Source organism: Grammomys surdaster, unplaced genomic scaffold, assembly GCF_004785775.1.
Source record: "Grammomys surdaster isolate TR1022 unplaced genomic scaffold, NIH_TR_1.0 126679, whole genome shotgun sequence".
Lineage (NCBI taxonomy): Eukaryota > Metazoa > Chordata > Mammalia > Rodentia > Muridae > Grammomys > Grammomys surdaster.
In genome coordinates, this window is record NW_021621467.1 from 2,704,603 (window position 1) to 2,717,295 (window position 12,693).

The 12,693-nt window shown below is 33.1% G+C and overlaps 1 protein-coding gene across 2 annotated transcripts in view; it reads right to left on the reverse strand.

The window, feature by feature from the left end:
• The window catches only part of Epha3 (EPH receptor A3), a 305,965-nt gene that overhangs the window by 61,261 nt on the left and 232,011 nt on the right, over positions 1–12,693 (reverse strand). Inside the window, exons 6-7 of one of the 2 annotated variants that reach the window (XM_028761158.1) lie at positions 4,569–4,693; positions 2,737–2,896 (exon numbers count right to left, since the gene is read on the reverse strand). In XM_028761158.1, the coding sequence (XP_028616991.1) occupies positions 2,737–2,896; positions 4,569–4,693 (285 nt within the window). Of the gene's footprint in view, positions 1–2,736; positions 2,900–4,568; positions 4,694–12,693 lie in introns of both variants that reach the window. The other variant, XM_028761157.1, reaches the window with a different exon arrangement.

Sequence of the window (12,693 nt, forward strand, 5' to 3'; positions counted from 1 at the left end):
TGTTTTCCACCACATGAGAATACAGAAGATCCTTATAGGACAGCAGATTCCGGTTCTTCTAGGATTTCTCGGTTTTAGGAATTGTGAGAAATAATTTTTCCCTCCTACATTCCAGTATTACGTGGTAGCAACACACACACAAACACACAAACACACACATGCAATACAGACACGCATACACACACACACTATGTTCTCGACTACATATGTATGACTGCATACAACTAATTTAATAATTATAAAATCAAAAAATTGTAAATTTTGCACTCTTATGTACTTCTCAAACTGAACCATAGAACATGAATATTTTTTGTATCGTCATTCAAACACATGACAATACACTTCAGAGTCCTTGCTGGTAATGCTATCATTTCCATTTTCCTTAAGCATAAAACAAACCCCTGATTCAGCTTCTGCCCATTAAAATTTCCTAGGATGTTTGCCTTGTTAAAATTTGGGTCAAAGGGTTCTTATCTTGAAAATGTGGTCCTTAGATGGAGGTACTCTGACCTAACGGCTTAATCCACTGACAGATTCATAGACTGATGGTATTATTGGGTCTGTCCTGTTCTAGGAGGTAAGGACTTTTGAATGAAGTGGGCTACTGATATTTTACAATGAAAGGATAATTGGCCTCTACCCTTCTCCTCTCTGTGTCTCTCTGCTTCCTCTCAGTTATGAGGTGAGTAGTGTTCCATCTCCATCCTCTGATATCATCCATATTCTGCCCCCCTAAGCTTACATTAGTGAACCAGCCAACTCTGCACAGAACCTTATGAAATTGTGCATATAAACTTTTCTTTCTTAAACTCTTTCTCAGGTATGTGTCACAGTAACTCAAAGCTTCCTAATACAGTATCATTGTATTACCTGTAGAACTGACTTTCCTGTAACTCCCATAAGAGAATGAGGTTCTTCTGTAATGCTGATCCGACCTTACTAATCCTCAGTGCATACCACAAGATAGTTAATTTGCTATTTTGTTCTTGTATATATTTATAAGCTTGAAAACATCATTTGTAATTATTTTTTAAAAAAAGAAAATTTGTAACTCTGAAATATGGTTCATATACAAAATGCACAAAAGATGAGGAACTGCTAATATCATTTTGCAATTACATTCATCATCATCATTTAACATTTTTTAATTCATCTAAGCTTTGTTCACCTGGACTCCATGGCATTGTTCATTATATTGCTCATGTCTTCAGAGATGAGTTTCTTCATGCCTATTTCCTCACCAAGGCCTTAGGGGCATTCCCTAATGGTAGATTTGGGTGTTTGTTAATGATGGCTCAAATAGAATTGCCAAAGGATACTGTGGGAACCAATGACATTAAAGAGCAATTCCAGCACTTCAAAGAAGTTGGAGTCCCTCATGCTAAGCAGCACTGCCACTTGGCAAAGAAGTGTTTTATAAAGTATTTATCATTTTGACTTCAACACTTTTTATTAGTCCTGTGCCTTCTTACTAGGCGTAAATATATCACCATATCCATAATAATGTGATTTCACAGTTAGACAAAAATATTTGGAAAATAGAAAGTGCAAGTGCCAGAGAAAATGAAAAATTAGAATGGTCAGAACAGATTATAAGGTCCCTTTTCAGTAGAGTGCTGGGTGTTGGAGCTCTTTCTAGGATAATCTTGGTCTCACTGGTGTGGACCTTGGATCATCTTGAAGGATTATTTTCATAACTGTGGATTTGGCTGTATGAAACTGTGGCTATGTGCTTTTTTCTATTTTAATTAAAATGACACTTATTCACTAGAAACCTAAATCATCTCCTCTTATAAAAAATGGTCATATCATTAAGTTTCGTTGTTTCAAGGGGTATTACCCACAAAATGCACTAACTACTTTTGTCCTATGAAAAATTTTGTTTTAATATTCCTCAGTGTACTACCACACAAATGCACATATACATGTATATAAACAAATGCATACATATGTTCAAATTTTCCTCTCAATTAACTGTAGTCTCATTTGTTACACTGTTAAATAAATTTAACTTATATTTATTTTATATTAGCACCATAGTAATTATCACTACCCTTTGATCAATTCTAATTTTGCAGTAGAATTTCAAAATAAGAAACTTACATTTCAAGAAAAATAAAGTTATTGAGAAAATGTTTGCCAATTTTAGACAAATTTTATCTACCTTTGAGAGAGACGAACAGAATATTCGAATAGCTTATGAATATAAATGAAGCTATATTCACATATTAAAAATTTTAAACTACTATTCTTTAGTTTATATGTATATTAATGTATTAAGGGTTAAAACACAACCAATGTTAAAATTGTTATTTACTATTAATTAAAATTATGAACTGGGTGTTTTAAGAATTTGAACAAAATTAAGAACCTCATGGATCAGTAAGTTTCTTTTATGGAGTTTATTAAATCATTCAACGAACTTAGAATATCTGGGCTGGCAGGTGTTATCAGCAAGCTATCACATTAAACAATGTTTTTCAATTACAGTTTCTGGCTAATAGAAAATAAGAATCATTTCATAAATTAGAATAAAATTAATTTGTAAGATAGCAAAGTTCACAGATATATGTCCACACCAATAAGAAATGACATATACAAGAACATGCAACTTATTAAAGGTCTTCTCAACACACCATCAGTTTATGATCTTTGATTAACACCAAGAATAACTGATCAAGCATTTTTAATTTTTGCAATGCCCCACATTTTATAGTAAACTGAAGTAATACATACAGTCTGGACTAGTTTCGAATTCAAATTTGCGGCTGTTGGTTCCATATCCTGCTGCTGTCCGAGCTCGGATTTGGAATACATAAGTGGTGTCTGGCTTGAGGCTACTAATAGTAACATTTGTGCCTCTTGCCCTCAAAATGGTATAACTCGTCTCTTGCTCCTGCTTTGAAGTAAAGAAAACAAAATCATGTTAAAATCAAAGCCTTATAATACTATCATAGTCAATTCTCTAACTTTTTGTCTTAAAGTACAAGATGCTTACTGAAGTCACATTCATGATTTTATTCTTTGCATACAAGTTATCAAAATGTCTAATTCACATGAAATGAATTATCTCCTGCACAGAAAGCAGAAAAAAATAGATTTCATTCTTTCAAATTACCTAATATCCTTAGTAAAACACCTTCTTTTCAAAATTAATGCTGACAAAATTTCAGTGTAATTCCAAGATTAAACTTCCAAAAAAAATACCTCTTTTGAGTTAAAGTGAAGGGTGATATTTCGTGAATATTCAATAGGAAATATCTTACTAGTCTTAGAAATATTAATAATAATTAATAATATTGTAATTTAATAGCAGAAATTCTTTATCTCAATATACCAATAGTTACATTGCATTGAATGTATATTGGATGTGCATTATAATTAATGCACACATTAATTGATTATACAAAAGTATCTTGAATATCTTCACATCAAATTCTAGATGTATTTGTCAAAGACAGCTTCACTAGGAGGTTTACATGGCACATTAAAATTTTTTGTATCAAGTATTATTTTAAAAAATGAATGTTTGTAGAAGTTCATTTTCCTTGTAGACGATGTTCATGTGGTGACACTTCTTTTGCATCCCTTTTCCTTGAGTGTTTACATGCTTGTGTGTATGCAGAGGCCAAAGACTGACACTGTCTTCCTTAGTTGCTTGCCATACATTGAAACAGTTTCTCTCACTGAACATTGAGCTAACTGATTGGCTAGATGAGATGACAAATGATGCTCAGGTATCCTGGTGTATCCATCTCCCTATTCTGTATAGACACCAGGCACCCTCCTATACTCAGATGTTTATGTTTATTAGGGATATGAACTATGGTCCTTCTGCATATACAACAAACTGTTTACTAAATGAGCCATCGCCTTAGCCCCTAATTACAGATACTCACTAACTAAAGATGCTCATTAGATTATATTTGAGCAACTATATTAATGAGCAGAGTTGGAATTATTTTTACACATTTTACCTACTCATTAAAGAGTCAGAATTGTAGTTCTCATACTAAGAAACAGGTCCCCTTATCAAAATAACAGGTCCCCTTATCAAAAGGTTTTAGTAAAACATTCAAACTATTTATTTGTAAGTATTTTTATGTTGACATCTGCATGTTAAAATAAGCACATTATATGCATATGTATATGTGTATGTACATATAAATGAATATTAAATATATGCATACAAAAGTTTTTAAATGCCTAGAATTTTTATCCTGTATGGCCTAATATTTTAAAAGTTGATATACATCAGTTGAATGAGGAACCATCATAAGAGTGCTACCATAGCAGGAATTCTGATGGGAACAAACTTAAATGCCCTGTTTATTGCCATTACTGACTGGCTTACATTTGGAAGTGATATCTTTGAGGTTATTCTCTGCTTTAAAATAGACAAGATGATGGAAAAATATCTTCTACTGAGAAATCAGCGAGGTCACATTGCCAGCTTCTAAAGCGAGTTCTGTCACTTATAAGCAAGCAAGTTATCTGCAAGAGCATAGCTCATGAAATAATAGGGTTTTCCCCTCACCTAACCCAACCCTGCTACGTCTTTCCCCCACCTTTTCATAGTATTTGACCTCGTAGTCCAGTATAATTCCATTTGGATGTTCCGGTTCTTGCCAAGATAAAGAAATACTGTTTCTGGAAGTCCGATCTTTCTTAATTGTCATGACTGGTGATGGAGCTGTAAATAGATAAAGGAGGGAGAGAGTGAGTGGATAGGAAGTAAGAACACAGAGAGAAGGCAACGAGCTCAGGGAGTCTACCTTTGCTCTAATCTTTGGCAAGAAGTCATTTTATTTCCAATTCCAGGGCTCTTGAGTATTAATCTGGCCTCTTGTGCTGCTCCAGCAGCTGGATTGCAGCCCTGATGCATGAAAACCTATGGAAAATGAGCTGACATTTTCTGCTGCTGGTGGACTAGCGGCAAGTGAGCAGATGTTTTCAATCCGCTACTATAATGTAAGCAGTGAAATATGTTTGATGTATTAAAACATGGAACTAAACATCAGAACTACCTATTTGTTATAATGTTGCAAAGTTATTAATGCCAGATTCTTCAGCTCATTGATAACATTTTCATGTGCAACTCTGGAAGTGGGCTGGAATCCATTATGTACAAGGAGTCCCATGATATCCATAGGGTAATGGTAATATTTAGTATAGTATACATTAAATAGGATACATAACATATTAAAGTAGATCTTGACTAACAGAAATCTCATGAATAAAAATACATATCCAGAAAACAATCTTCTTTGTTTAAATTTTTATTATTTTAAGAACTATTTAATAACAAATGCAAAGAATGCTCTGTGTTACACATCAAGGATGTTTTGAGATATCCTATTTAATAATTATTCTACATATGTTATTCAAATAATGATACGGAATAGAAACCCATCCATGTAGGCATCTTCATTTCTAACTTGAGATGAGATATATTTAAACTGATTTCCTAACTTAGAATCCTTTCTTAAAGAAAAGTATGTTCTATCCAGGTTCTTATTTCAAGTCTTAGTTCAATAGACAACTGAAATGCCTTCCTGAGAACAATGGCAATCTGCCTTACTAGACTATAACACTGTGCATCATAGACACCGAACAAAAGCACAGGACATTTTAAACACACTAGTCACTGAAGTCTTATTATGAGAGAAAGGAGATATTTTTAATTCTTTTTAGCGATGTTTAACTTTTTATGATATCAGCCTTTTCCAGGACAACAAAAATGATAGTATTTTCTTTCTTATTTATTAGTTCATTTAACCTCAAAAAGGAAACTAGCCCTCGCCCGTTGTTTCTATTACCTCTGTGTATCATTTGAATCAAACATAACAAATTTTAAACTGATTTTATTTGCTTCTGACTTCTCAAAATAATATTTTCTAACACCATCCAAGAGTGAGCAGTGTAAGGCTTTTGTTGTCATTATAAGCTGGTTGGTCTACCTGTATCAGATGCTTCGAACCATTGCAATTATACTGACAAATGATAAAAAGAAGTAACAAATTATTAGCAAGTCTTACAGAATCAAAAAATATTTGAAGAGAATGTTTTTGTCTTTCCACAAAAGTAAAATCACTAGGTTTCATGTTGTTTCTTAATTAGATGCCTCTGTGACCATCACATGACAATTTTCATAGCTAATTTCCCATTCAAGCTTTTCTTATCTGTAAGTACCTCCCCTGTTTATTTCTTTCCCATGATTAAAGCTTTGCTTCAGTGGTCATAATTTTCCAATTTCAGTTAGCAACCATTGGAATCCGTTTCTACTCCTCTCTCTCTTTTGTGTGTAAAAATGACAGTATTAACTTTTGATCTAATAAATTCCAATATTAACTTTGCTCTAATAGAAAGACTGTTTACCCAACTGAGCTGAGAATGAAGGTACACACACACACACACACACACACACACACACACACACACACGTATATATATGATATTATTATTACTATTATTATTACTATTATTTTGCTTAGGAAAAATATAGGTTTTATTTTCAAGATGAAAGCATCATTTGATTTTTCTTCTTTTTTTTCTCAGCAAGAAATCGCTACCTTCTTTTTATATCAATTAAAGTCATTTATCTTTCAGATGTACTCTTCATCTACTCAAGATTCTGCTTTGGTTGGCAAATTGGCCTCCTCTCCTACTTTTGTTGCTTTGAAGTTGATTTCAAGCAAAACATGCTATATTCATTATAACTGACAAACAAATTCAGTATTCATGGCAGAAGTTAGTAACAGCTATGTTAAATATCTGAGAATTATTTTCTCTTTACTTACTATTATACAAAAAATGAATTTGTAATCCATCCACTAATAAAAAATATAACCTTCAATGTCCTTGGAATCACAGTTAATCTTTATACAAATAATAGAGGAATTTGTCTAATTTCTATGTTGAAGCAAATTTTTTAACACGATAACTTTTAATACCTTCTTACAGAGCACTTCAAAGAATGCTGGTGTTGAAACTCTTTCCATTTAAACACAAGAAGCTTTACATTTAACTCCATATCATCATGAAACCACATTGTATTTCATAATGATTAAAATACGTGTCAAGGTAGTTTTGGAAAATAACCAGGTTTAGTATTTCTCCTTGTAAATAGTAGAGAGAGAAAATAATTCAGGTCCAGGAAAAGTTGTGATGAGAATTGCATTAACTTTTTGTAATGAAAGCATTTGTAGGCAGTTTTGGGGGTCTGTACAAGTTTTACTGCTTCTGATGTGAGCAAGGCTTAGTAACTGTTGGATTTCTTCAAAGGTTTTTGAACAAGCTTCAGGGCCTCTTTGGACTGCAATAAATAGCCTTTTGTAATCCCACACTTACTTAAGTCTAGGCAATTGCTTGAAGCTTGTGCCATCTCTATGTTAAATGAAGCTTTTCTGATTGCTGCTTTTAGACCCCTGTTAAGTCATTCTTCAGTTCTCCAAATAATCACCCCTTCTGCTGGCTGCTCTGCAGTCCAGCACAGCCGAGTTCACCAGCTGAAAGCCTGTTACTCTCAGGCAATGCTCATCAATATTTTAGTATTAATAAATAATTAACAAAAATTGTTTTTTCTCTCCTTGTAAATAACAGATATTATAAAATTATGCAGGAAGAGAAATGCCATGGACATTATATTTTATGACAATGTTTTTTTTTAATTTTCTTAGAGCACTTTTAGTTCAGATATTAAACTATAATTCATCCATACTTCATGTACTGTAAAACAATTTATAATATCAGTGGCAAAGTAGTTTAAATTATATTGCATTTTTTCAGGTAAAATATGGTGAGTGGTTTTAATTACTAATTTTCAAATTCTGAAACTCATTCATTCTGTGTAAATAATATAGTGCTGTATTCAATATTATAGGATTAGTTTGACTAATTTTCTTCTGATTCCTCTTTCAAATTGTCATTTAAAAGAATGAAGGCAATTGTTGAATTTCATATTAAAAAAACTAAAATAAAACTGACAAAATATTGGAAATTGACGATAACGTCAGTGATAGAGTACTTACCTCAGAGGTACAAAGCCCAAGATTATATCTCTAGTTCTTACAAAAATGTTGACTAGGCAATATAGCAACTATTAAGGAAGAATGCATTTATAATTTTTCACAGGATTTTAAGTGTGTTTTTTAACATACTTTAAAAAACATAATTAAAATTATTCTTTTACTAAGAGGACAGATTGGATACTGAGAACTTTAATATATTTTTGTGGAGACAACTATTAGAAAGTAGTGTATTGAGGAAAAAAGATACCAAGAATTAGAGAAAATTTTGAAAAAATCAAGTTAATAAGTTTTCATTACCAGACAATATGTCTTGATATATGAAACCATTTCACTAGTATGTGTAAAGAAGATAATATGTGATTCTAGCTTTGCTATTATAGGGAACAACTATAGTTAGTTTGGCCTAATGCAGCTTTATTCCTATGTTAATTTGGGTCCTCAAAGTTGATTGCATGAGAGTTCACACATCTGTATATAAGACAGAGAGGAAACTTTCCCCCAAGTCGCTTCTGATTGGTAAATAAATTTGCCAGCAGCCAATGGCTGGGCAGGGAAAACAGAGATAGGACTTTTAGGATTCCTGAGCTAGGGACCAAAGGGGAAGGAGAAAGCTATCCACCAAGCCATGCTGCTGGGACAAGGAAAAGGAGAGAAAGGACATGACAAGTCTGAGAAGGTGCAGGTTAAGGTGGCCTAATTGCCATGTAGACGCAGGGAGATTGTGGCCCAAGAGGACTGCCCAACTGGGTTCAGGGCAGCCAAGGTAGAATGCAGAATGCAGTAAGTGATAACTTACGATCATCAAAGGCAGATGGATTAGCCATGTGGAGGTTAGCAAATGGCCCAGCCATTGAGCTGATTCAGATATATTAAAATGTAATGGTTGTTTGTCATTCCGAATGTAGAACATTATGGCAGGTAGCATGGAACATGCAGCCACTGGGATTTATTTAATTATTTTACTACTACTAGAATGTGAGTCCTTTATAAAACAAAACAGTAGAAGACATTATAACAATAATCAACTTGACTAATTAATATTGGCTGTATTCACCCTTTTTTTTAAAGAATAAAAGCACAAGCAAATGTAGTAAGGTTGATAGAGAGGGCCAGCTTCATTCATCACATAACTGTCTTCCAGGAAGCCATCCTAGATTTATATGTTAGTGAGTAGTGATGAATTCTTAACTTGTGCTACAGTGGATTTGTGCATGGTTCTTTTAGTTCATTAGCTATGAAAATAATAGGTGGTGTGGTCATGACAGGCACCTGGACAGATATTTTCTCCCTTTATTTTCTGGTAGCATGTGTCCTATGAAATCTTATATCAAAGTGTTTTTCAATCTGTGTTCTGAGGAGACACAACTTTAAGGATATTTGAGATTGACTGATTCTCTAGATGGTATTCCTCGAGGTCCAGTCAAAGCAAAAAGATGCTTTTGAATCAGCAACATGCAATGTTGAATTCAGGCAGATAAAACTCATAATAGTTTATAACTGAACCCTAGCCTAAAGGTAGAAAAGAATTCTTTCTAAAAGATACTTTTTTTATTTGTAGAAGATAGACAACTGATTCATGGTTAATATAACCTATGTCATTGGCTTCCTGTGATGAAATAACAGAAAAATGAGTTATAACGTGGTTGTTCCAAAGAGTTTGCCTGAGGGAAAATCTTCCTGTATGTAATGATTATGTAAGAGATTGGGCATGCTTTGCTTGTGACTTGTATGAGACTTAAGGTGAACACTGGTGCACGCCAAGTCTGAAGACATATAGGGAGAAGGTCCATTATTTGAACCATGATGCTTCTCAAGCTGCATGTACTGTTATTCTGTAACTAAAATATAGCCCTTGCTTAGAATCAGGAAGTCAGAACTTCAAAACTCCCAAAGGATCTGGTTTTGTGTGTTTGTTTTGATTGGGACCTTCCTCTTTCTGAGTTTGGGAATTTCTAATGAACCTCTGAGGTATCTCTGTGGTCAGGAGTTTGTGTAAATTAAAGTAATAACAAAAAGAGCTCAGTATTTCTTGTCCATGTGAGCCAAGATTTTAAAAAATTATCTCTATGGGAAAATATTGTTCAATAAATGGTTGAAAGATTTTTTTTCTTATGAGCCAGACGTGACTATTAAATCTTTACTTTTTTAAGCTTTCTTTACCATTCATTACAATGCCCACTTAAGAACATTTTCTTTGCCGTATTTTTCAAACATGAACATTTCTATTAAACCCATAAACTTCTTTAGCATAATATGTCATTGATGTATGGTCTCCATCATTCCATCCCAACTCAACATTCCAGAAATTTGTCATTCTATGGAATTCCTGCTTTGGTCACACATATTACTCCTTATAGTTTACTCCATTTATAGTGTAGGGTTATATTTTATTTTATCTTTATCTGGTATGCTATTATCATTGTACTCTGAAGGCTGACGTATTTTCTTTTAATTCAATTCTAGCTTTGAGTCTAAGCTTATCATTTTCCCAAATTGCATTCTTCTCAATGTTTTCTAGAACTTCCACTTCTGAGCATTCTAAATGATCTGTCTGTTTACAAAGCAAGTAGAATATCCACTATCTGATTCTTTAAAATCTCAGAATTTAAACTGTAAAGTAATTCCTAAATGTTATAGGATAATAAATTCCAACCAAAAAGCCTACATATTTGTATTTTATTTAAAAATAAAATGATAATAAGATGATATTGAAATGCTCTTCTGTTCAAACCATTTCACAAATGTAATCCATAGTAAGACAATTTATTCCATCACAATTTAACTCTTTTTTTAAGGCTACAATACAACTACTGCTCTCTTACTCATTGCTCCTTATTCAATCATAGAGCTTTAATGACAAATCTGTGTTTCTCAGTTGGCATTCATGCCAGCTGTCTTAACTGACGTCCTTGGTTGACATCTAAACTATACACAACATTTTTTGCTTTACATGTAATCATATGAAGAGCTTTAATTTATAAAGCAGGCAAAATAATACATTAGATATAATGAGAACTCAGTCCACTTGGCTATATAACTAACAAACAAGTGGCAAAGTAGGGTGTAAAGATGATGTACAAAGAAATGATTCAAATCCCAGGTGGGTCAGAGAGGGATATCATGGCATTTCATCACACTACTCAGAATCATGAATGATTTAACACTTATGAATTGTTTATTCCTGGAATTTTCCATTAATATTTCAAACCACAGTTAATGTCAGGCTACTGAAACCATGAGAAGTGAAATCATGAACAAAGTTAATCTACACCATTCATCCCTAGGTATCCTCAAGCTTACTGTCTATTCTCCCAGCTTCTTAGTGTTTGAGTACAATCAAGTGACAACACATCTGACTGATATATCATTTCTTTTTCTTATCACTATAGCTTTTGACTAGATTGTATGCATTCTATCCTCAAGGCAGACATATTACAGCCTTGCTCTAGGCATGCTGCTTAGTTACCTTTTGATAGGATACAGATTATGTGTGCAGTTCTTTTCAAGAATAAATTTCCTTCAGCATTCTTTGTTAAAAATAACATAACTCAAACCAAATCTATAATTAAAATATATTTAGAAGAGAAAAAATATGTCATTTGAAGTCTATAGTTTAAAAAAATTTCATTTTATCTACTAAATATGTAGAGTTAAGAAAAAAGCATTCTAAAATATAGTACACTGAACATAAATGGTGTCCATCAGAGTGAAATCAAAACTTGAATGTCTGTGTTCTAAGTTTCTTGTTTCCAGAAGTGTTAATATTGAATTTTAAAGATTTCAGAACAATTACAAAATCTGGAAATACAGTCATAATTTATAATCACATCTTAAAGTCTGCATAGAAAAAGAAAAAGAGAAGGGCAAGGTAGTGGTTCTTAACCTTCATGTCACGAATCCTTTGGGGGATCGATCACATATCAGATAGCTGCAGGTCAGATATTTACATAGCAATTTATAACAGTAGCATAATAATTATGAATTATCAATGAAATGCGTGTATGGTGAGAATCATCAAAATATGAACAACTCCATTAAAGGGTTGCTAGATTAGACTGGTTGAGACCACTGATTCAGAAATGTTCATTGCGTAGATTCATGAAGTGGAAATATTGTTTGTCATTTTCTTAATTAGTGTTTTCAAATTCATACATAAATATAAATGTGTTCATTACTGAAAAATTTCTGATGTCTGAATGGAATCGTAAGCATCTTACTATGAACCATGGGCTTGAGAAATCGATGGGGTAAATGTAAGGTTTCTAAGTAAAACTCTTCATATGAATGTTTGGTGTTTGCAAAAGGCTGCATCTCAAACATAAAGAGCCTTTAAAGTTGATTAAGCTCTAGATTAGAAATTACCAATGTAAAAAAAAAAAATTACCAATGTAAGATATGATGCAAAACGGAACAGATAAAGCTGTGTACAGTAGCTCTTCTCTTTTGTAAAGTGTTGCATCAGTGTCTTATACATACTTGTACATGCATATAATACTAGCATAGTTTAGGACAAGATTTTCTGATATTTTCTTCTTTTTTTTAGGTCTACTTCAGGTACATGAGAACTTGCTGTGACTGCCACTTCAGATCTAGAAAGCCACCTCTAAGAGATCATGGTTTCTTAATCCAGGATGTGAGAATGATTGAGGTGTATGTCTGATGA